Raw genomic sequence first — 23,860 nt, forward strand, 5'->3', positions numbered from 1 at the left:
CCAAAAAAACCCGTACGTGGCGACGAGCCCCTGTGTTAAAATTCGAGCAGTAGAGGCAGTAGGCAGCGGACAGCGAGGCTTTTGCCCCACCCCGCCCATATAAATCGGTGGCACGCCCGCGGCGTGACTCTACTCTGGACGGTAGTGCTGGTTAACGGCAGCGGAGAACTCGGCAGCGACGCCCTCCCTTCACAAAAGCCCTCTCTCCCAATCCACTGCTCGCCGGGAAATATCTCCCTTCTCCGCAAGGAAGCCGCGTGCTGTGCCGCGGCCTGCGGGTGAGGAGGAGCGGATGGAGTCGTCCTCGTCGGGCGGCGGCGCCAGCAAGGCGCGGCGGAGCGGCAGCTGGGGCAGCGTGGGCGGCGGCGGCGGCGGCAGCGGCAGCGACCCATTCGACATCCCCGGCAAGGGCGCACCCGTCGAGCGCCTCAAAAAATGGAGGGTGAGCCGCCGCCGCCGCTCCTCCTTCGCTAGCTATTTTTCCCCTGACATGTTTCGGCTGCTGTGAGCTCGCAGCGCTGAATTTTGGGTGTTTATTCTGAACTGCTCGCTCGTTTCTAATGTGTGGCCTGAGGGTTTTTACTGCTCGTTTCCTCCAGATTTGCTTAGTTTCTCTAGGATTCCATGCCGCGCCTAGGGTTTTGAATTCCAAATATATCGCTAGCTCCTGTTAGTTTAGAGACGAGCTACTTTCCGGTCTCCGAGTTTAGGGTTCAGAATCCCGCGGTTTTGCCTCGGCATTCTCGGCCCGGGCCTGCATCTGTACATGGTTAGGTTGATTCCCCTGCTTTTGATGCTTGTTGGGAGACGAGAGTGGGGTTTTCTCCTTCCGACGCTTCCGTTCCCATGCTATTTTCCCCCTTCCGCATCCGTGCTTGCCTTCACAGTTTTATGTCCAATTATTTTTACCGAGACATCGCCTCCCGCTCCGCTTTTGCTTCCACCGAGCGGATGCGTCAGTCGGCCGCCTTTGTTCTTCGATTCGATTTCGCGTGCGCGGAGCCCACCCACCGAGCCATTTGTTTGGGTTTGATTCAGGGTGGCTTCTCTTTCCTGTTTCGCGAATTGATTCGCGCTTCCACCGGCTTTGCGCTGTGCCCTCAATGCTTTCGAATTGTTCTATTGCCTTTGACGCAGACCGTGAAGTTGCGTTAGATTTGGGCTTCCGTTCCCTTTCTCTGGGATACGCTCTCGCTTTTGCATTTTTCTTCCGAATACTGACGATTTCTTAGAACCCTGTAGATGTAGGTGCGCATTATAATATTCTGGATTGGTGGAGCGGAGTAGCCACGCGTCGAACCGTGGCAGTGCTTTGAGCTGCCGACGTGCTCGTCTTGGGAGTAGTATTGTTCTGACGTCTCGAATTTGATAGTAGTCATACCTATGTTTGACTCACCAGTATGGTCCGAGACTGCTGCAGATGAAGTAGTATTTAATTTTCTGTTCGGAGTGGCTACATTTGCGCCATCCATGTCGGCAAGCAGTCCTTGAGCTTTTGCAAACTTGCCCGGATTCACAATATTCGCAATTCCGTACATACACTGTTCATTCATCTAGTACTACATACTCCCAAATACCACTCGAAAACGACGCAATCTGTTGTTATCATGTGCGATTCCTCCAGATTTGCTTTGCGATTGTCTTTTCATAAAGCTCTATTATGTTCGGGACCGGTGGCCCGCAACTGTCGGATCTCATTCAGAAATTTTATTAGAACAGGAAATATTAGCTGGAACTTGTTGAAATATGTGGGTGTAGGTTGGTTTGATCCCCACCCGGGGCCATTGCAGCCACGTGCAGAAGTGGTTGCTGGCCATTAGGGCTGCCAGCAATTTTAGTTATTTTGATAATAAATCTTTTGCACGGTAGTATTGTGTTTGCATCTAACTAACAACTTCAAGGAGTGGAGATGGGAAATTTGTAGTTGTGTCCGATAATATAGTTGTATCGGGTCTCCTTCAAACTTGGAGTTTCTGACACAATGTCTAGTCTGTAGTTTAATTTTGCAGTATGCTGCATAAAGTTTGTGCTGGTGGCGCAACCTTTTATTTAAACTCTAATGCGTCTCTTTCTCTTGATGAAATACTATGCCAAGATTTAAGCCATTGCTAGCGCAATGTGGTCTTTTCTGGGTGCTGTCAGTAACTGGAGCTTCTTTCCTTAGGAGGCTGGACACATTGGTTCTTACTGCTGTTGATTGAGTGCTGATCTTTTAGACTGTTCTGAATATAATCCCTTCGATTTTGTCCACTGCAGCAAGCAGCTCTTGTCCTGAATGCATCAAGGCGATTCAGGTACACATTGGACTTGAAAAAAGAGGCGCAAAAGGAGGAAGTCATAAGAAAAATTCGTGCACAAGCTCATGTTATCAGGGTATTGCATCGTCATGTTTTCTCTTTGTTTCATTTAGCCGATTAGTTGATTTATGCTGATTTTTCCTTATTTCCTTCTTTAGGCCGCATTCCGTTTCAAAGAAGCAGCTCGAGTCGGTACGACTACAAAGGACGCACCAGGTAATTTCCTTTCTCACCTACCCACTTACCAGTCCTTCCTGTGCTCTGTACAGTCGTCGTTTGGGTTTGCTCTTTTGAGCATTCTGAGCAGACAATTTATTAATGCTTTGTAGGAACTTGCTAATATGTAATATATCATTCGATAGTGGTCATCTGAATTCGGACTGAATTCAGACTATAATCATGGGATGTACAGATCAGTTTCATGAAATTCTGATAGGATTTCTTTGATGATGATTTTTGCAGAAGCTCATGCCGATGGTGCTCTTGGCTTTGGAATTAAAGAAGACCAGCTTACAGCACTGACCAGAGATCATAACTACTCTGCTCTACAGCAGTATGAAGGGGTGAGCTAATTCTGTTGTCAGTGTGCTTCACACTTTCCTGTCATAGTTTGCGTCTTGTAACCTTCCCTACAGATTTCAGGGCTAGCAAATATGCTGAAGACAGATACTGACAAGGGGATCAGTGGAGAGGAGTCCGATATTGATGCGAGAAAGAATGCATTCGGGTCGAACACATACCCTCGCAAGAAAGGAAGAAGCTTTTTGGTATGAGATTGTTCTCTTATATTAGTATGGCAATTGCTGTCTTCTGTCTGGAGGCTCACTCTTGGTGTGTTCTCACTGTTATTTAGGCCTTCGTGTGGGATGCTTGTAAAGATTTGACACTCATCATCCTCATGGTCGCCGCTGCGGTTTCATTGGCCTTGGGCATATATACAGAGGTGTGTGTTGGATCTTTAGTTCATCTGTTATTTACCTCTGCATGTTGATCCAGCATCATTCCTCTTTGCTCAGCTTGTAACTTATTTTCATTTAGATTTTTCTCTTTGCTCAGCTGGTTACCATTAACTAGATGGTTCATCACCATTCTTGTGTCTGGTTTTATGTGTCTATGACTCCCATTACAACCTTTTCTGGTTTCTAGGGGATAAAAGAAGGGTGGTATGATGGGGCCAGCATTGGTTTTGCTGTACTCCTTGTTATTTTTGTTACAGGTATGCCACCACAACCATCTTTCCTGTTTCTGGTTATTTCTGTGAGCAATTATAATAATATCAACGTTTAGTCTGTCCTTTAACTTGCACTGTCAGCTTCTAAATTCCTTGGACAATATAGATCAGTGCCGAATAAGAAAATAAAAAGTGTAAAGTGTTGCAGTCACAGCATGTATTCCTGAAACTTATCTTAGACATGTTACTTGGCATTTATTATTAACGTATCACAATGTTGTCCAGCTACCAGTGACTACAAGCAATCGTTGCAGTTCCAAAACTTGAATGAGGAGAAACAGAACATTCAATTGGAGGTTAAAATTTTAGACTCATCTTGTTATAAATTGTTTATTCTTCCTGAATAATGTCTCAGATGTTCTCGTTCAGGTTGTGAGAGGTGGAAGGCGAATCAAGGTATCAATTTTTGATTTGGTTGTTGGAGATGTGGTGCCCCTCAAGATTGGTGACCAGGTATGAATGCCATTGATCTTTATTTTGGCTGCAAGCAGTTTAGAAATACAAGGTGCTAATCAAATTTCTGTGTCAGGTACCTGCTGATGGAGTCCTTATTAGTGGTCACTCCTTCTCCATAGATGAATCGAGCATGACTGGCGAAAGCAAAATAGTGAGCTACTTTTATACGCGTTTTTTGCCTTTTGGAACTAGTTTAGGTGAAGTCTTAAGCTGACACTGCAAGCTGGTTGTTAATTGAAGGTAAACAAAGACCAGAAGTCACCGTTTATGATGTCCGGTTGCAAAGTCGCCGACGGCTATGGTACAATGCTGGTGAGTATATCTGTGCCTACCAAATGGAGAAAATGTCTAGCTACTTTCAGCTTCTGAAAATTTCTGTACTTTGTGATGTGAACTTGGAGGTCCAGTAACCTCAATTTATGTTTTTCCTGTGGGACATAATAGATTTAAGTTATTAGTTGGATCTTGCTTGAAACCATTTTACTTTTTGGAAAAAAAGAGAAGGTATCGTGATACTATAACTGTTGTGCATTTCTCACATTTAAAGACTGGCATCTTTTTGTCATACATAGTGGGCTGGCTAGTCTCTTTTTGGCGAACCTGAGTCAGCCTGGGCTCAAGTGTAGTTGTAAGGGCTTGAGCGTAGTTATTTTTGGGGCGTTGTCGTAACATATGTATGTGGTACTAGATATTTTGATTAATATATATGGTCATGACAGAGGGCATTGCAATTGATCATTGATCATGGGGAATCTACTGTATGTTACACAGGTGACCGCTGTTGGTATTAACACTGAATGGGGTCTGCTGATGGCAAGCATATCTGAAGACTCTGGTGAAGAAACACCACTACAGGTTTGATCCTGTACTTGTTATTAGCCTACACATGACACCGTGTGTTGACATGTTTTTTGATCGTGTGAATTGGCATGATCTTATTTGTTCTGGAGTAGGTTCGCTTGAATGGTGTTGCTACCTTCATTGGAATAATTGGACTTTCTGTTGCTGTTGCTGTTCTGGTTGTCCTCTTGGCCAGGTATATTAATGTATAGTTTATTTTGGTCAACTAGCCCTGTGGCTTATTTCTGTCACCTTGTTTTCTTCTAGGTATATCGATGCATAGTTTAACTTGGCCAACTAGCTTTGTGGCTTATTTCTGTCACCTTGTTTTGTTCTAGGTATTTCACTGGGCATACGTACAATCCGGATGGCTCTCCGCAATATGTCAAAGGAAAGATGGGTGTTGGTGAGACAATACGTGGAGTAGTTAAAATCTTCACAGTGGCGGTAGGTTTTCAATTTAGTCATGACTGCTGATTTGCATTTTACAATTTCTGTTACCTTATCATCTTTGGATGTAATTAGGTCACAATTGTGGTTGTGGCTGTTCCCGAAGGACTACCATTGGCTGTCACATTAACGTAAGCATAATTTTAATGCGTAATTTTCTTGTAGCATGCTAGCAATGACTTACCCGATGACACTTCATATTTTTGTCAGGCTCGCCTTTTCGATGCGCAAAATGATGAGGGATAAAGCTCTGGTATGTTGCTATTGCTTGCTTGTGTTTGTTACTGTGCTGTGTTACTTGTAGTAACAGCCGGTCTCATGCATTCTCAACCATATGTTAATAGGTCAGGAGACTTTCTGCATGCGAGACAATGGGTTCTGCAACAACAATTTGCAGTGACAAGACTGGAACATTAACTTTAAATCAGGTGGAAAGCTATTTCTTTTTAGTATCGTCCTTGTCTTAATACATGGAAATTCCATGGTAGCATTCATGATTTCTCAAATATGCTTGGGCCTTGACTCCTTTCCACTTTCTTCATTGTCATTATTAAGATGACTGTTGTTGAGGCATACTTTGGTGGTGAGAAGATGGATCCTCCAGATAACACTCAGAAGCTATCTGCTGCTGTATCAACAATGATTATTGAAGGAATTGCTCAGAATACATCTGGAAGCATATTTGAGCCGGAGGTCAGGCTAAACTTATAATTTACGTCACAGGCACTTTTTCATCCATGAATCTGAACATGTTTTTCTTCCTTTTAACATGTTATGGTTCAGCTGTGTGGCTACTGACTTTTGTTCATTGTCACAGGGTGATCAAGCTCCAGAGGTGACTGGATCACCGACCGAAAAGGCTATTCTGTCTTGGGGGTTGCAGGTATGGCTTCTCGTAGTAGCGTCACCCTATATTCTCTGTGTCTCCTGCTTGGTAACCATGATCTTTATATTCAACAGCTTGGTATGAAATTCAGTGAAACAAGATCGAAATCCTCCATTCTTCAAGTCTTCCCATTCAATTCAGAGAAAAAGCGAGGCGGCGTTGCGGTGCAACTGGTAATTCATTTTTATCTGTAGCAGTGACAATTTCCTTAATTTTTTATGGTGGATTTATGGTTCTCTTGGCCTCAGCAAAATTCCTTGTTTGGTAACTTTGCATGACATTTCTTGCAAAAAAAAAATGATTGTCCTTTCAGTGAACCATTGCTGAATTTACTTTGCTATAATAGGCTGAACAGCATCTCCGTCCATCCTATGGGCACGTCTTGATAGTTGTACTGCTAATGGTTTCAGCTGATGAAAATGTACCATTTCTATGATTCTATGTCAGTACCCTTCATTTGTTATATTTGTTATTATGAGTAACGATGTACATCTTTCCTGCTTCCTTAAAGATCGAACATATTTTTTTGTTGACAAATTAATATCAAGAGAGTTATAGACCTTAATTAATATCTGCTCAATTGGCTGCTATTGTGTTCTCTCCGACCTCTTCAAATAATGCCTTTTTCTTTCTTTCTGGAGGGCGACTCTGAGGTTCATGTATACTGGAAAGGAGCTGCTGAACTTATTTTGCAGTCATGCACTAGTTGGATTGGCACGGATGGTTCAAAGCAATCAATGACCCCTGAGAAAGTAAACTTCAAATTCCCATCATTTGCTTAAGTACAGTATTGTTGCAACTAACTAACCAGCTAATTACTGTTTAAGGTTGGTGAGTTCAAGAAATTCATTGAAGACATGGCTGTTGCTAGCCTTCGCTGCGTCGCCTTTGCTTACAGGCCTTGTGAGATGAGTGATGTTCCAAAGGAGGACCAGAGGGCTGACTGGGTATTACCTGAGGATAACCTGATTATGCTTGGGATTGTGGGAATAAAGGTAAGCAACAATCCTATATTTTGAACTATGAGCCATGACTATTAATGGGGTATTATTATTTTGATAGCTTATCACTCCTTGATGTTGTGATTAGTGGTTGAGACTCGTGTCATTGTTTGCGTTTGCGTACGTGCATATTACTGGTTCTGTCATTGTGTGTGTTTGCATACATGCATATTACTAGTTCTACTGGCATTGCTCTCTCTCTGTCTCTCTCCCTCAGACCCTCTGTATCCAATTTGTTTCCACTAAACTGTTCGTCTGGATAAGTACTACTCATATCTCAAACAAGTGCATGCTAAAATCATGAGTAAAAGCTATAGAAAAAGAAATACTGTTGGACATATGTTAACTGCTCTTTAGACACAGAACCATCAGGATTGCTCCTACCTTTGATGGTAGTAATGCAGAAGCCTGTACTAGTAACAATAATAACATTTCTAGTGATAATAACATTTTTGCCACATGCATGAGATCATTACCTTATATTTCTTGCCTAATGATTTTTGCAACATTTATTGAAATTTTGCATGCACAAGATGCATGGGCTACTACCAAATCTGTAAGCGATACCAACATATGTATAACTTGCATGAGGCCATTCTCTTTTATTTCTTGCTTAGTGATTACTGTAACATTTACTGACATGTAGTAGCAGCCTTTACAAGTCATGAACCATTTAGACCTTCATTGGTTTGCAAGAATTTACAACCAATTCACTTTGCAGGATCCCTGCCGCCCTGGAGTTCAAGATTCTATTCGCTTGTGTGCCGCAGCTGGCATTAAGGTATTTCCTTATTCTCGTGCGAGTCAGTATGCTAGTTTCTGCCATATCTTAGTAACTGTATACAATGAAGAATAGACGGTCTTCATTTGGACGAGTTCCATAACTTTGTTTTGTACGAGCTGTATTTGCCAAGTGTTTTTCGGGGTCACTTGTATTGAGTTTAATTTTTGAATGTCTAGGTCCGCATGGTCACTGGGGACAATCTTCAAACTGCCAGAGCAATTGCCTTGGAATGTGGTATTCTTACTGATCCTAACGTATCAGAGCCAACCATCATTGAAGGGAAGACCTTCCGGGAGTTGTCAGATTTGGAAAGGGAGGAAGTCGCCGACAAAATCTCTGTATGTTTATTCCCCTCAATTGCTTGCATCTTGTTGATTTCAGTGGATAAAAACCTATAAGTAGATTACAACCTTATAAGAAACTACAGTGCTTGTTTCTGCGATTTCTTGTTCCCTGCAAGATTACATGAACCTAGGAGGTGTGATGTATGAGACCAAAAGCCAACAGAATGATCAACTGCTGTGATGTAGTATTCGAAATGATTTGCATCAGTGGTGTAGGAATCAACCAAACTTTTGTTTGGCGCACACTTTCTAATTACCTAATTCTCCTGGTATCCATTTTTTTGGTTATGGGTTATGTTGCTTTGATTTTGTCTATGCGCCCCATCATGTGTTAAACTGTTAGATATGCAGAAATATAGAACACAGTTCTTGGCATGAGTTAACAAAGATTTTTTCCCCCATGATTAAAACTATTGTGCTATTTTGTCTCAATTTGATGTTTCCGTATGTTTAGTTTATACCAATTGCTTTATGTTTTGCATATCATTTCTACTTTGCCCTTGCATTGAGTGTACTCTATACATTGTTACAGGTTATGGGGAGGTCTTCACCGAACGATAAACTTCTACTTGTTAAGGCACTCAGAAACAGAGGTCATGTTGTTGCTGTAACTGGTGATGGCACAAACGATGCCCCAGCACTGCATGAGGTTTGTGAATTGTTGTTCATCATTTTGTTTTGGATCAAGCTGTTGAAGCTATCTTCAGGACATGTTCACGAAGCACCATCCGGTAGTACTTACACAATTTTGAATTCATAGGCCGACATTGGTCTCTCAATGGGCATCCAGGGAACTGAAGTTGCCAAGGAGAGTTCTGATATTATTATCTTGGATGACAATTTTGCGACACTTGTGAGGGTATGTATATTGTGTCCTCTTATTAACTGCTTTTAGCAGAAATTGTATTCTCTACGGCGAGATCTGATATTTGTTTCTGGATTTAGGTTGTCAGATGGGGACGTTCAGTTTATGCAAACATTCAGAAATTCATTCAGTTCCAGCTGACTGTCAACGTTGCAGCCTTGATAATTAATGTAGTTTCTGCTGTCAGTTCTGGTGACGTGCCACTGAATGCTGTCCAGGTTCGAATTCTTAAATATGTTGTGCCTGGAAACTTCCAGTTCACCAGACAAAGTTTTTCTCAAGATATTTGTGTAAAGTTCAATTGTGGGTTGTGTATTTTTACGTCTCACTGTAGTTTGTTTAAGGGCATTTTCTTTGTGCTGGTATTCTGAACCAGTTATAAGATACATGAATTGCTCATTCCAGTTTCTGTAATGATGGGCGATATTTGTATGCTTTTGCCTCCCTTGTTTTCAGTTGCTCTGGGTTAATCTAATCATGGACACGCTGGGAGCTCTTGCATTGGCGACTGAGCCACCAAACAACCACCTTATGCAGAGACCACCAGTTGGGCGGAGGTTTGTTCTCTTGTGCTATTGTTGCTCAAATATCTTCCTTGGTTTCGGCAAAATTTAAGCTCGCTTATCTGGCAAACTTCATGGATTGGAAGTGATTTGCCAATATCTTCCATTCTGCAATTATGTGCCAACATAGTTTGCTTTCGGCATGCTGAATCTGTCCCGACCTCGTTGTTTGCAGGGAGCCTTTGATAACAAATATCATGTGGAGAAACTTGCTCATAATGGTATGCTATATATGCACTTTACTCTTCATATCTGTGGCCATTCTGCTGCCTAACGTATTGTTTCTTCAGGCTTTCTATCAAGTTGCAATCCTCCTTACTCTCACCTTCAAGGGCCTGAGCCTTCTACGGTTGGAACATGACAACCCAGCGCATGCTGAAATTCTGAAAAATACCTTCATATTCAACACATTTGTTCTCTGCCAAGTGAGTCATTGGCTTTTGCTCTAGTCTGACTCAGAAATACGTACAGTTGATGTGATGGGGTTAAACATAACCCACAATCTTGTCTTCTGCAGGTGTTCAGTGAGTTCAACGCTCGGAAACCAGATGAGCTGAATATTTTCAAGGGTATTGCAGGGAACAAACTCTTCATTGCCATTATAGCCATAACGGTTGTGCTCCAGGTAAGAAAAGGGCGCAGAAGTAGTTCTTGTGCGGTTCTGTATGCCACATGAAGTGATCAAGGTTTTGCTATTGTCATTTGCTCATTCTTGTATTATGTATGTGCAGGTGCTTATCATCGAGTTCCTTGGCAAGTTCACGACAACAGTCAGGTTGAGCTGGCAGCTGTGGTTGGTGTCCATAGGTCTTGCTTTTATCAGGTACAAGTCTATTTTATTTTATGGTGAAACAGAACATATGTATCTTTGTACCCCTGTTTAAAACCTGAGCTGATGGGATCTTCCTCTTGTTTGTTTAGCTGGCCGTTGGCACTCGTGGGAAAGCTTATCCCTGTTCCAGACCGTCCGTTATTAGACATGTTCACTTGCTGCTGCCCAGGGAAGAAAGAGGGTATGTTTCACATCGCGTGCTTTCTTTTCTTGCCTTGGCTCGACTTCGTGTTGCCATTGTTGGCCCACTATCCTTGCATATCTTTTTTTGTTTTGTTTTGTGAAAAACTGTTCTTGCCTATCGCTCCTCTGTTGATCGTGCCCCTCGCATGACTTCTATGTTGTGCAGCTGATGATGGGAAGGAAGACAGTGGTGTGAAGAACATCGAGGTGGTGTGAAGTGATGGGCTGACATCGAGGAGGACCTTTGCAGTTTTTGCTTGGAGCTTTTAACATGATCGGGGCTGTAATTATCTGGTGATTTGGATTTGTAAATACACTAGGTTTGGAGTGGATATTAGGTCTCACTTTTGCAGATTTGCCACGATATTTTAACAACTACACGCCTGACCGTTGCCCCCTGGTGGCTGACTTGGAAGCTGGAATTTAGCTTAAAATGGATGTTGGGAAGGAGCACCACCATTGTCTTCGTGGCTTCGTTTGCACCATTTCGTTCTGTGAGATCAGATAACCTGCAGAGTAGGGCACAAAACTACTATTTGAAAGCCATCTCGTTTTGTGTTGTCGTTCAAAATCAAAACAAATGGATCAATTCCGAAGGTGTGATTGTATCAACGTACTTGGGGCGCGTTGATGCTGCTTCATTTGCATCGACGTACTTGGCGCGTTGATGCTGCTTCATTTGCTGAAACAGGAATCATGACGACGGCTATAATCTGGTTCGAAGTGACACGGCGGGGGCAGGTATATGTGTTTTGGCCTTTTTATGTACAAATTGCTGGCTTTCCTGCAAGTTTGGCTCGATTCCAAAACGATTTGACCTGTGATCCTTGATTCATTCGAATGGAATATAAGGTTGAGTTAGACACCGGAGACTTACCCTGAGCCCTACCCCTCGCGATCGAGCCCCGCTCTCGACGCCACCTGTCCATCCGTCGCCGATCGGGCGTCGCCGGTCACTTTTAACACCTTCCTTTCCTTCCCGTCTAAGCCAAGCTAGTGACAGTTAAAAGACGGGTGGATCCGGTCACGGCACCAGAGATGGTCCTGTGTTTGGGACTAGGTTCACCGGCCGTTTTCGTTCTGTTTTCCCTTGGATTTTGTGGGATCCGGAGCCGATAATTACCGTGGACGGGGTCGTCGATCCATCGATTGGTCCGTGGTTCAGTGGACACGATACAGCCGGCTGGGTCGAGATGAAAGCGCCGTCCTCTTTCTATCAGGGTACGTGTGTGTGTGTCCCCCATGATTCGTACCGCCTTCTTCTTTCTTATGCATGCTTATACAGTTGATCACTGACCTGCTGCATGCCACATGGAGTAGCTGCATGCACTGCACCACGTGTAAAAAACTGCCCGGTTAGGCACGTACGACTCGCTGCTGCTTTGACTTACAAGGGATGGGTGCCAGTCCTACGCGTGTTGTACGGCACGTCTGTATTTTTCTACGTCTTGCGCTCGAAGTTTCTTGGCGCGATGAACTCATTGTCGAAAGTCTGTAAGGCCAAATCAGGCGTGTGAGACTGGATCGCCTGCCCGTGTCAGCAAACCACTGTAGATTATGCTATATACATGGATGAGGCTGAACGGGGGCGTATGAATAGCCTGTGGAAATTAACCATTGTCAGTGAGCAATCATTTTTTTAGCTCTCGATCACGACTCTGCAGTTAATCTATACCCACTACATAAAAAAATATAAAAGCGTTTAGATTACTATTTTGATGCCAGGCTGGGATCATGGATCCGAATTATTTTTCGTGGGTGGATGTGTATAGAAGAGACTATCCAAATGACGTTGTGAACCAATCAGAACAACTGACAACTTGGTACTAATCAACCCACTGATGCCGATTTCTGTCTAACCGATTGCTAATCAAGCAAAGTTTACTTGAAATCTGCACTATACCATAATTTTATGTCTGCAGTAGCGTGTTTCAAAGTCCATGAACACGCACTGGACGCATCCTACAATCCAAGGAAAGATCCACAAAGATTGTTTTTTTGGGTGGGTAGGAGATCGAAAACCAGAAGCTAGACAATGATGATGCCAGCGGCCGTACGTTTTGTACTTGCATTCGCTGAAATCTGTGGGCGCTTACCCAACATAAGACAAAACAATCGAGGTCGCATTATCATCCGTAATCATGTCTGGTTGTGTTAACTTAACATACTACTCCACGGACGGCAGCCTTCTGCCCGGCCGGCTGCTCCTACGGTCAACTATCGACGGTACGCCCGTACAGATCGAATACATATGTGTCTAGCTGGCATGCATGTGCCATATGCTAGCTACTAGTGGCCCACACATGAACAAATCTTTTTTTGGGTTGCATACCACGTACGCCACGTGGTCACAAATGAACAAATCGAACAGAAGGTCAACTTCTCTCCAAGACAACATGTAGCTAGCTACAAAACTCCAACTTGGCACATATTTTTCTTGCAGATCTAGATCAGACAACATGTAGATGTTTACGTGTAAATTTGTGTTTTTTTTTGAGAAAATTGTTAGCTACTTGGTTTTAGCTAGGTGCCCACCCTGGCTCCACCCCCCTCTATTTCCGCCGACGGACGCTTCCTCCATACTTCGTCATGGTGTGCTCTACCGACAAAATTTTCAGATGAACGTTTCGAGTTTGAAATGAAAATTTTGAACTTCCAATCTGAAACTTTCAGCTTTGAGTATGTCCTCTCGCAACAAATAAAAGGTAGCTGCATGTCTACTTGCAAAGAAAAAGGAGTAGATGAATGTCATGATTTTCTGGAATTGGAAGTGGGCAGAATCTAAGGCGAAGTGCGAAGAGGAAAAATATGCGTTGTTTATGCGATTGATCCCACAAAAAAAAGTATGAAACTCAAAAGGAATATCGACAAAGATAGAGCTACGAACACACGGTGGGTATCAATGACTGACTGAAGATTGGCAGGTGGCAACAACAACCTTGGTTTGTCTAGTTGATGTAGTGGTTCTAACAAGCCAGCAACTACGTACTGGCATTGTAGCAGCAATTTGTTAGAACTAGTGGTTGCGGCACGCCATTGCGGGCCGCTAGAGAGGAAGCTATGCGTACCTCATCATCATGTCAAAGATTTTAAAAGATATTCTCGCATTACACGGACATCACAAACATCTTAAAAGGAAAAAGGAAAAGCCTAGAAAAACTTTTCTCGAAAAAAGTCTCCCTACCATTTTAAAACTCTAAAAAAACTTTCTCACCGTGACCAACCAGCATGCGCCACATGACATAGCTGATTGGCCATCATTCTAGCGCCTTTTAATGAGTTTGAGTTTAATAATAATAGCAAGTTAGAATCTCTTGCCAGGTGCATCAGCCACGAACGTTAGGTTGGGAGTTTGCACCAGAAGACGCCGATTGTAAATGTATAATTCATGCTCTGCTGTATTGTTTTATCACTAATGACCCAGGGCATGAGGCCAACTCCAGCGCGCCACCCCATCCCGTCCGGCCCCGTCCGTTTGGGGCAGAACGGGCAGACCCCACGGCCCAGCGCGCGACGTCCTGGACCCATCTTGTTTGTTTTGTGTCTGGCCCGACCCATTTCGAGTGCAAACATGCGGCCGGTTTGGATCGAGGCGGACATCAAACGGACGCGCCGCTCGTCCACATTGGGGCCCGTGGCAGGCGGCCACCTACCCCCCTGCCCAACATAAATGCGCACGCGCGGTCGACCCAACCTATCATCCGCCCAGGCGAGCTGTCGCCGTCCTTCTTAAATGAGAAGCCGTGGATCGATCACAGTCCACACTCCCCACTCCAGTCCGCGCTGCCTCCTTGAAACCCGACACTTTCCAAACCCTAGCTCTCCCTCTCTCCTTCGTCGAGCTCGCCGGCCAGCCACCTGGCAGCCATGGGGTGGTGGAACACCGGCTGCAAGGGGGCGCACGACCACGAGGCTGGCTCGTCCTCGGGCCGCCGGTGCCGCGACGTCAAAGATGAGCCCGCATCACCACCATGAAGGGCCCCCGCGCCTCCCGCATTCATCATCGCCTCTACGGCCGCCGGTCAGCGCGTCCGGCACTACATCCATGCGGTAGTTTGCCGTCATTATTGGGAGAGGAGGACGCCGCTCCCCTGGAGCGACGTGCACCTGCCCATTAACTGGCATCTATCCGCGGATCATAAGCCGATTCCGATGAGCGGCCGTGCCCGCCGCGCGGAGATCGAACACCGCCGCCGCCTCCTGCCGGACGACCTGTTCTACGACCCCAGGTACGGCGTCGACTCCGCCCCCTGAGACACATGGTTTCGGAACGAGCACGACACACGACGCGCATCCTTCTTTGCCGGCACCTCAACGGTGCCGCGGCGGGTACGTAGAGAGCGCCGCGCGCGTGCTCCGAGCTCTTCCCAGGTGCACAGGCGTACATGGGTGCGCGGCATCACGCCGACGCCGTCGCCTTCGCCCTCTCCGTCGCCACCACCACCTCCTCGCATGACAGAGGAGGAGGAGGCCCGACTCCTTCAACGTGTCATGGAAGACACCATGAACACGCACGACGAGCGGTAATGAGAGGGCCTAGAGACCGCGCTGGCACTCTCTGCGGCCGGTGACATGGCTGTCCCCGAGCTGGAGATGAGGGAGCGAGGGAGGAGGTGGTGGAGGAGCTGCTCGTGGCCGTGTTCCACCCGCACCTGGTGCGCCAGCGATGGAGCCGGTCTTGCACGGCCATGGACATGGCCGACATTGTGGGGTCCGAGTGGTGCCCCACGCCGCTGCGGTCACCGGAGCGGGAGCCATCGCTGCGGGAGGAGGTGGTGCAGGCGCCTTCCACCTTCCAGGTGCCACCTCCCCACCTCTGGACGCTGCCGGCATACATCGACCTCACTGGTGACGAGGACGGTAACGATGGCGAGTGAGACGGCGACGGGCACGGCAGCAGCGCGTGGGCGGCCATTATCATTTTTTAAAGTTTTTATGTTAATTAAGAACTATGAAGGGCCGTGAAGACTATATTATGTTTAATTATGTTTAAATTAATTGATTTTCGTGTTATTTGATTTTTTTGGCATTTAGTTGAGTTTTTGTGGGTTTTTTATATTTATGTCCACCCCGGACATGATTTGGGGTGTGGCCGCACGTTGGGCGTACTGACACGGCACGGCCCCAAACGGACATGGGCTACCCCATTATGGCCCCAAACAGACAGAATCCGGGCGAAACGGGCGTCTGGATGGGGTCGTGCGCTGGAGTTGGCCTGAGGGTGACTCTGCTAGATATATCGTGGAGTACTACTGCAATGTTTTATAACAATATAAATACAGAAACATATCAGCACACAGATTTTTTTTCTTATTAAATTTGGATATACTCCCTCTATCTTATAATGTCAAAAAACGTCTGACATTACAGGACGAAGGGAGTATCATTTTAAGCATGATGAAATGTGGATGTTTAATAGTTGCAGTGGATGCATGTGTATTGCAGGAAAGCAACTAATTTAGATCGAATTAGTCAATTTGCAAGTGGGCAATGTACAATCGCAAGCAACTGAAAATTATGTACAAAAGCTGGGTCCAGTTTCTTCTGAATTAGAGCAGTTGTGTGAGTAGTCCATGTTGGCTAGCTTCGTCTAGCCGGCACAATGACTTGCACCACCATCCTATCATCGCGCATATTTAGCTCTCGTTTGTCATTGCAATCGGGTGGTACGATCGACCACATGGGCAGCTGATCTAAGCAGAGTTACAAATCACTGACGTTGTGCGGTGCAATCTTTTATTTGCTTGTCTAAAACGTCACATTTAAACCGAGTTCTTGGCTTCGAGGCTCCAAGCAACTATTTTTATTTCGGCTGGCAGATTATGGAAGTAATGCAAGTCTAGTGCATTGAGTTCCAAGAGGAGGTTACTCCTTGTCTAACTCTCTTTTCAGCTGGGATACTTCTCCAATATGTATAGACTACGGAATGAAGACTGTCACAACAGACACTTGATTTTGTTGAACATGTATTTTCTGCATGTACGTATATAGGTCTGGGGTGTATATTTTGCACCTGTCACGTCTCTCTTCCCATTTACAATTTGTATGTAGCTTGGGAGACAAGACATCAGGTGCACCCCTTGTATCTATATATATATGCCCCGGGCACGATCAATGAAATTATCGATGCATGCAATCCCATTCTTCCTAGCTTACATGGTATAAGATAGCAAGTCGATCCCCTGCCTTCCGCTGCCCTAGCCGCAGCCGCCGCACCCAGCCGCCGCCGCCGCAGGTCCGCGCCACCGCCGCTGCACCCTACCGCCGCCGTCGCCTCTAACCGCCATCACCGCTGGTCCGTGTCGCCGCCGCTCATCCCCCTCGCCGCTGTACTCCCTCCTGCAGCCGCGCCACCTCCCTCTCCTCCACCCACCGCAGTCGCACCGGGCTGCCACCGCCATCGCCTGTGCCGTCGCCGCCGCTCATCCCCATCGCCGCTGCCCTCTTGCAGCCGCGCCAACCCCGTCTCCTCCAGCCGCTGCCGTCGCACCGGGCCGCCGCCGCCGCATCAAGCCGCCATCGCCGCCCGTGCCACCGCTGCTCCTTCCTGGCGCCGCCGCGCCTCCTCCCCCAGCCGCCGCTATGATGTCTTCTGCCACGTCGTCTCTCTTCGGCTACATGTATACGGACGCGCTGACTCCCTTCACCCACATGCAGCCGGCCCCGCCAATGGCTGGCGGCCACGCTCCTCCCGCCTTGGTTTAGCCCTTCGGCGGCTTCACCATGCCGCGGGCTTTTCCGGCAGGCCATCCGGCCTCCTTCGCCGCGCCGCCGTAGCCGGCCTGTGTCGGCTCCGCAGCTCCGCTCGCCCTGCCGATGGCCGGCGGCCACACCCCGCCCGCCCCGGTTCAGCCCTACGGAGGCTTCACCTCGCTCCCGGTCTCACCGCCATGGGACCCTAATTCTTTGGCTGCACTGCACTCGGCCCCATCATCGAACAACTACGGCACCGACGACGCTTGGTACATGGACTCGGGCGCCACCGCCCACATGACATCTCATCTCGATACTCTAACATCCTTCACTCTGGTTCATACTCCTACTCGCATCACCGTTGGTAACAGTTCCTCTTTACCTATCACACATGTTGGTCGTACTTCGTTTCCTTCCACATCTACGCCTATCACCATGTCTAATGTTCTTGTTTCTCCTGATTTAGTTACAAACCTTATATCTGATCATCGTCTGGCTCGAGAGAATCCCATTAGCATTGAATTTGATGATTTCGGTTTTTCTGTGAAGGACGCCCGTACTCGGATGGTCCTTCACCGATGAGATAGTCCTGACGAGCTCTACCAGGTGCACTCCTCCGCCACCGCCTCCACCACCCCAGTCGCCCTCGCCGCAGTTGTCGACCTTTGGCATGCTCGTTTGGGACACCCGAACCCCACCACTTTGCGCCAAACTCTTAAGTGTTTTTCATTCTCATGCAATAAGATCGACGACCATACTTGTGAGGCTTGAAAGTGCGTTATATCGACTAGAGGGGGGGGGGGTGAATATGCGATTTTTACAAATTCGTCACTGAGGAATTTCTAGGTGAAGAAATTCCTAAGCAATGACACACTAGCAGCAGAATAAGTACTCAGGTATAAACAGAACAGAGCAACAACATAGTCATCATGATGAAATGAAAACAAGCACAGAGTACAGATAGAGTGATAACAGGATAAGCAGGCTGAAGACTAAGTGACTGAAGAATTAGGAATGAGGAATTAGAGAAAATCTTTAGTCAAATTCTTCAAACAGTAATGATCAGGTTCATCAACACATGACGAGGAAATGAAAGGGTTGAGGAAATAGAACCAGTTGGCTTGGTGAAGACAATGATTTGGTAGATCAGTTCTAACTGCTGTGGCAGTTATACGTCTGGTTGGAGCGGCTGAGTATTTAAACTCGAGGACACATAGTCCCGGACGCACAGTCTTCACCGTATTGTCCTTGAGCTAAAGTCACACAGACCTCGCCCAACACTCGTGGTAAGTCTTCAGGTGACTTCTAAACCTTCACACACTTGGTCACTCGGTGATCCACAATTCCTCTTGGATGCTCAGACCATGACGCCTAACCGTCTGGAGGATACACTGTCCTCAAAGGTAACACGCGTCGGTTCCACACAGGAACAATCTCTTCAGTGATGCTCAATCACTTTGGGTTTGTAGGTGTTTAGGTTTTGGGTTTTGCTCACTTGATGATTTTCGCTCAAAGTCCTCGGAGGATGGGATGCTCTCAATGGCAAGTGTTAGTTTCTCTCAGAGCAGCCAACCAGCTAATGTTTGTTGGGGGCGGCTATTTATAGCCTAGGGAGTAGCCCGACATGATAAGACATAAATGCCCTTCAATGATATGACCGTTAGGTGGGTAGATATTTTGGACAGCTGGCGCATATCACAACAACGGTCGGAAATATGAGGTTCAAATTCCTCAGGGCTATCATGTCCCTCACTGTGTAGGCAATCCGCACTGGCGAATTCCTAACTCCCCAGTCAGAATAAATTCCTCAGAGACCAGAAGATCTTCGTCTCTGTCACTGAAGAAATTGACTGAACTGATATGAGATTTCCAATGGCTTCACTCGAAAGGATTGGTTAGGTGCAGGATTTTGAGATGAGCATCACTTGGAAATCAGTTTCCTTAGTATTACCTCGACCCCCTTTAACAGTACGGTGTTTCCTATGACTCAAGAAAGAGAAAATGAAACTAGGAAAACAAAAGTTTTCACGCTTCATAATTCTCGCATGAGTATCCAAGTCTTCAAGGTCACACCAATTTCTTCACTTTCAAAATCTTCAGGAGAACCAAAGTCTTCAGCTGAAGACATACATTTTTAGGGGTCGACATTCATCGTAAATATCAAACTCCTCACCGACTTACAGAGCCTCTGTACACTCACAAACATATTAGTCCCTTAACCTATAAGTCTTCAATACACCAAAATCACTAAGGGGCACTAGATGCACTTACAATCTCCCCCTTTTTGGTGATTGATGACAAATAGGTTAAGTTTTCAACGGGGATAAACATATCAATTTAAAGTACTAAATATTGAGGAATTTGATTGCAAGATATAGAAGAACTCCCCCTGAAGATGTGCATATGTGAGAAATTTGCTTTCAAAAAGCAATGCACATTGAAGAGTAAAATCATGGAGATCTCCCCCTATATCTTGTAATTCATACACGCATTTAACATATCGAATGAAGAATTTGAAATGCATGATGAAATATGGTGACTAATGTAATTCAGCATGCGTGCACTAACATATATGAGGAAATAGCATGTGGAAAAAAACAGAGCAAAAGTATCAGACCACCATAGGACTTACGTTTACAATTCGATCCAACAAATACTTTAGAAGAACTAGAGTTGTAACTAACAAAAAAAACACCCATATAAGAGACCCGCTTGAAGACTAACTCGAATTTCCCCCCCTTTGTCATCAAATGACCAAAAGGGACGAAAAGTGACGACTAACGCCCCTGAAGAATATCATCATGATGTCGATGGAGGAGCGCCAACGTTGTTGGGATCGTCCGTTGTTGTAGGGCCTGCCGCAGTGTCGTCCAAATCTTCGGCTTCGTCCATCTCGCGTGATGAAGAATATGAGTTGACGACCAGCTGAAGAACTTGACCTTCTTGAATTTATTTGAAGGTGGCTGAGACCAGTCAAAGTCCTGTTGCAAGTCCATCTCCTTGAGTTCATCATCAGTGTAGACATGTGAGAGAATAGCCCAGGTGCGGTCGAAGACTTGATGCAGATAATAGTGATTCTTCTTCATAGAGTTTTGAGTGACAGTCATGTTCTGAAGAATTGCACCAAACTGACGCTTGATCCACTTGTGATTTCTATCCACCTTCTGATGAAGACTTAGGAGCAGCGCACGACCAGTCATCACACGCGGAGCATGGCCTGAGGATTCTACTTTGAAGCATTTGCAGAAGTGTCATGAGTGGCAGAGTCATCATTTGTAGAGTAGGATGCTGCCTTTCGAAATTGTCCATCCAAAGGACGAGTGCCTTCATCAATAATTGCAGCCTTGCCCTTCTCATCAGCTAAGGTAATAGTCCGCTTGAGGACTTCAAGTGGTGGCAAATAGCTAAGATGATTCTGAAAATCAGCCTTGTAATGAATTGAAGTCCTTGATCTGATGAATTTCATGATCCAGGGAGCGTAAGCTTCAACTCAAAAGGTGATAATGCAGCATTGGCCAAAGTCCTCATGAAGAAATCATGATAGTTGATTGGAATACCATGCATGATGTTGAAAATCAAGTTCTTCATGATGCCAACAACTTCTTCTTCTTCTTCTTCTTCTTCTTCTTCTTCTTCTTCTTCTTCTTCTTCTTCTTCTTCTTCTTCTTCTTCTTCAGAGTTGTGGCCCTTAATGGGACTGAGGGTTTTGGCCAGAATGCAATAGACAGTGCTTGGCACATACAGCAAATCCTTGATGAGGAAATTTGTCCTTGGAGCTTGGCCAACCTTCCAAGGCTTCATCAGCACTTGCATCAGATGATTTTGCAATTCAGGTTCTACATAGAGCTTCAGTGCTCCTTCAGTGGGCGGACTGACTGGGATGACATGAAGCAATTCAGATGCCAGAGCTTTGTGATGAGTATTTTCTGTCATCCAGTCCAGAACCCATGAATTCACATCATCAACATTGTCTGTTAGATGCAAAGTGTCATAGAACTAAAGAATTAGCTCTTCATTCCAGTCACAGATGTCTGTGCAGAAGTTGAGAAGCCTTGTGTCGTGAAGAACACTGAGGACTAGAGTGAAACATGGAAGTGACTCCATATCCACATGAGGAATTTGCATATGGTCAAACACTTTTTCCTTGTCAAAGAGTAGAGTTCAATAGAAGTTCATCTATGAAGCAGTCCAGAAGCGCTTGCGGCAAAGGCGAGCAGAGTCATAGGGGTTGAAGTCAGAGACGAAATGGCGTTCAGCAAAGAAGTCATTACCCTTGAACTTCTGCTTCTTGGAGTGAGGATTCTGTGGCTTCGACTGAAGATTTGCAGTGGAAGTCTTCACAGCCGCTTCAAGCACAATCTCTGGAGCCTCAGGCTGAGGAATCTCAGGAGCAGTTTCTTCTGCTGTGTTCTTCTCCAATTCAACAACACTAGTGGCTGGAACTTCTTCAGGGATGGAGTGAAGTGAAGCTTGACCTTGATCAGAGCCCATGTGAATCTCTTCAGTTTGCACAGGGGATGGCGGAATTTGTTGCAGAGGAGTGATCAGAGGAGAATGGATGATGACTTTCCCAATAATCATCATTCATCACTGGAGTCGTAGACCCGATGTCCACATCCTCTTCTTCAGCTTCAACTTCTTCAACACCGGCCTCTTCAATAGTGAACTGAGGCAGCGGCGATGGTACCTGTAGCGGTCAAGGGATATCATGCACTTCAATTTCATCATCCAACTGCTCTGACGAAGCAGCAGATGGATCTTCTTCATCAGTGTCGTTAGTGATGATATGTTCTTCACCAAAAGGAACAATTTCCTTTGATGGCATGACAATCAGCGGAACAACATCAATTGGATTCTCGAAAGAGCTCGTCAAAGTCTTCACTTTCTTCGGAGCTGAAGACTCTAAGGCGTTTGATGCTTTCCTATTCTTTGTGGCTGCCCTTTCGGCAACCTTGGTTTTCTTCGCTTCTGATGCAGAAGAAAGGAGAGTGCTTTTCATCTATGAAGACTTTGTAGGGGGAGCAGATGAAAGAGGCATAGTTTCTTCAGGCACAACTGTTTCAGTTGCCCTGGCACGTTCAGATTCTTCATGCGCAGCAGCAGATTCTTCAGCTGGCCTGGGTTGATCATCAGACGCAACGTTGGTGGTTGCCCTGGCAGTTTCATGAGGAGCTGGAATAGCATCATCAGCCCTGACACTCTTAGTTTCTTTAGCAGCCTGAGTTTCATCAGCGGTGCTGGCATGTTCTTCAGTGGGATGAGCAGATGCTTCACCTTGAGGAAGTTCTTGTTGCGCTTCAGCAACAACATTGGGCTTGAGGCCTTTAGCTAGCTTGACGATTTTGACTTTGGCACCTAGCCAATCAGCTTTATACGCGTCAAATTCATCACTGAGAGCTTTGATTTCAGACTGAATATTCACAAGTTCTTCAGTTGTCATTTTTAGGACATTTTTCTTCACATAATGCTCCTTTTTGTACTAAGCTTTCTTCACTGATCTGGCCTTCTCAAACTTCCATTTTTCTTCAGCAATGAAAGCAGTCAACACATGACTTTGTCCTGGTGTGAGGTTCATATCAGGAAGAGGTGTGTTGGGATCTTTATGCCAAAGATCGATGTAATCATGGATCTTCTTCGATCCAGCAAGAGTGGCACATCACTGCCTTTGGCACTAGCGGCCTGGTTTTGTCGGTCTCTGATGATTTGTGCAAGTTCTTCATCATCAGCTTCATCTTCAGACGATGGAACTTCAAAGGCGACCTGCTTCTTGTGAGGACTTGGCCTTGTGCCGCGTTCAGCAGTGACCTTTTTCTTCAACAGCTGAGGCTGAGCCGACGAACTTGCTGAAGCTCCTAAAGCAATTGAAAAGCCTATAGTCCTTTGACATGTGGCAAGATGCACTGGTGCAGAGGACTTTGCAGGTGCAACTGAGGGATTTGCTTGAGCAGATGGCCCTGAGGGCTTTGAGGAGCTGGGTCATGAGGGCGTAGAGGAATAAGATGGCTTCACAGCTGATTTCTACTTCATAGCCTTCTTGGGATGACTAGAAGAGGCTTCAGCAGCAACAACAACAGAATCTTCGTTGAATTTCTTCACAACCTCCTTTGCTACTTTATCCAGTTTCCTTTGGCGCTTGGCCCATGATACGTCTCCAACGTATCTATAATTTATGAAGCATTCATGCTATTTTATTATCTGTTTTGAATGAATACGAGCTTTATTATACACTTTTATATTACTTTTGGGACTAACCTATTAACTGGAGGCCCAGCCCATATTGCTGTTTTATTGCCTGTTTCAGTATTTCGAAGAAAAGGAATATCAAACGGAGTCCAAATGGAATGAAACCTTTGGCAACGTGATTTTTGGAAAGATTATGATCCAGGAGACTTGGAGTGCAAGCCGGGGGGTCATCGAGGAAGCCACAAGACAGGG

At 45.6% G+C, this 23,860-nt stretch overlaps 1 protein-coding gene across 1 annotated transcript; it reads left to right on the top strand.

Annotated features, from left to right (window-relative positions):
- The first annotated feature begins 131 nt into the window (after positions 1–131).
- On the top strand, positions 132–11,324 carry LOC119365458 (calcium-transporting ATPase 5, plasma membrane-type). Its single transcript, XM_037631099.1, has 34 exons — positions 132–442; positions 2,257–2,373; positions 2,456–2,513; positions 2,760–2,860; positions 2,933–3,064; positions 3,151–3,240; positions 3,444–3,513; positions 3,754–3,824; positions 3,898–3,981; positions 4,058–4,135; positions 4,225–4,296; positions 4,756–4,839; positions 4,938–5,020; positions 5,163–5,271; positions 5,350–5,405; positions 5,485–5,527; positions 5,619–5,702; positions 5,830–5,967; positions 6,092–6,157; positions 6,235–6,333; positions 6,802–6,912; positions 6,988–7,155; positions 7,883–7,942; positions 8,122–8,283; positions 8,822–8,938; positions 9,050–9,148; positions 9,235–9,372; positions 9,611–9,711; positions 9,893–9,938; positions 10,008–10,142; positions 10,235–10,342; positions 10,449–10,540; positions 10,639–10,730; positions 10,899–11,324. Exons 1-34 carry the CDS (start codon positions 293–295, stop codon positions 10,946–10,948), a joined length of 3,264 nt encoding a protein of 1,087 aa, XP_037486996.1. The 5' UTR covers positions 132–292; the 3' UTR covers positions 10,949–11,324.
- The last annotated feature ends 12,536 nt before the right edge of the window (positions 11,325–23,860 follow it).

This window comes from Triticum dicoccoides, chromosome 2B (assembly GCF_002162155.2).
Source record: "Triticum dicoccoides isolate Atlit2015 ecotype Zavitan chromosome 2B, WEW_v2.0, whole genome shotgun sequence".
NCBI lineage: Eukaryota > Viridiplantae > Streptophyta > Magnoliopsida > Poales > Poaceae > Triticum > Triticum dicoccoides.

Bases quoted from the DNA above. Each gene is read 5' to 3' on its own strand.
- LOC119365458 (XM_037631099.1), top strand. From the start codon at position 293: ATGGAGTCGTCCTCGTCGGGCGGCGGCGCCAGCAAGGCGCGGCGGAGC. The intron at 443-2,256 runs GTGAGCCGCCGC...TGTCCACTGCAG, and splicing joins AGCGCCTCAAAAAATGGAGG to CAAGCAGCTCTTGTCCTGAA. The intron at 3,065-3,150 runs GTATGAGATTGT...ACTGTTATTTAG, and splicing joins AGAAAGGAAGAAGCTTTTTG to GCCTTCGTGTGGGATGCTTG.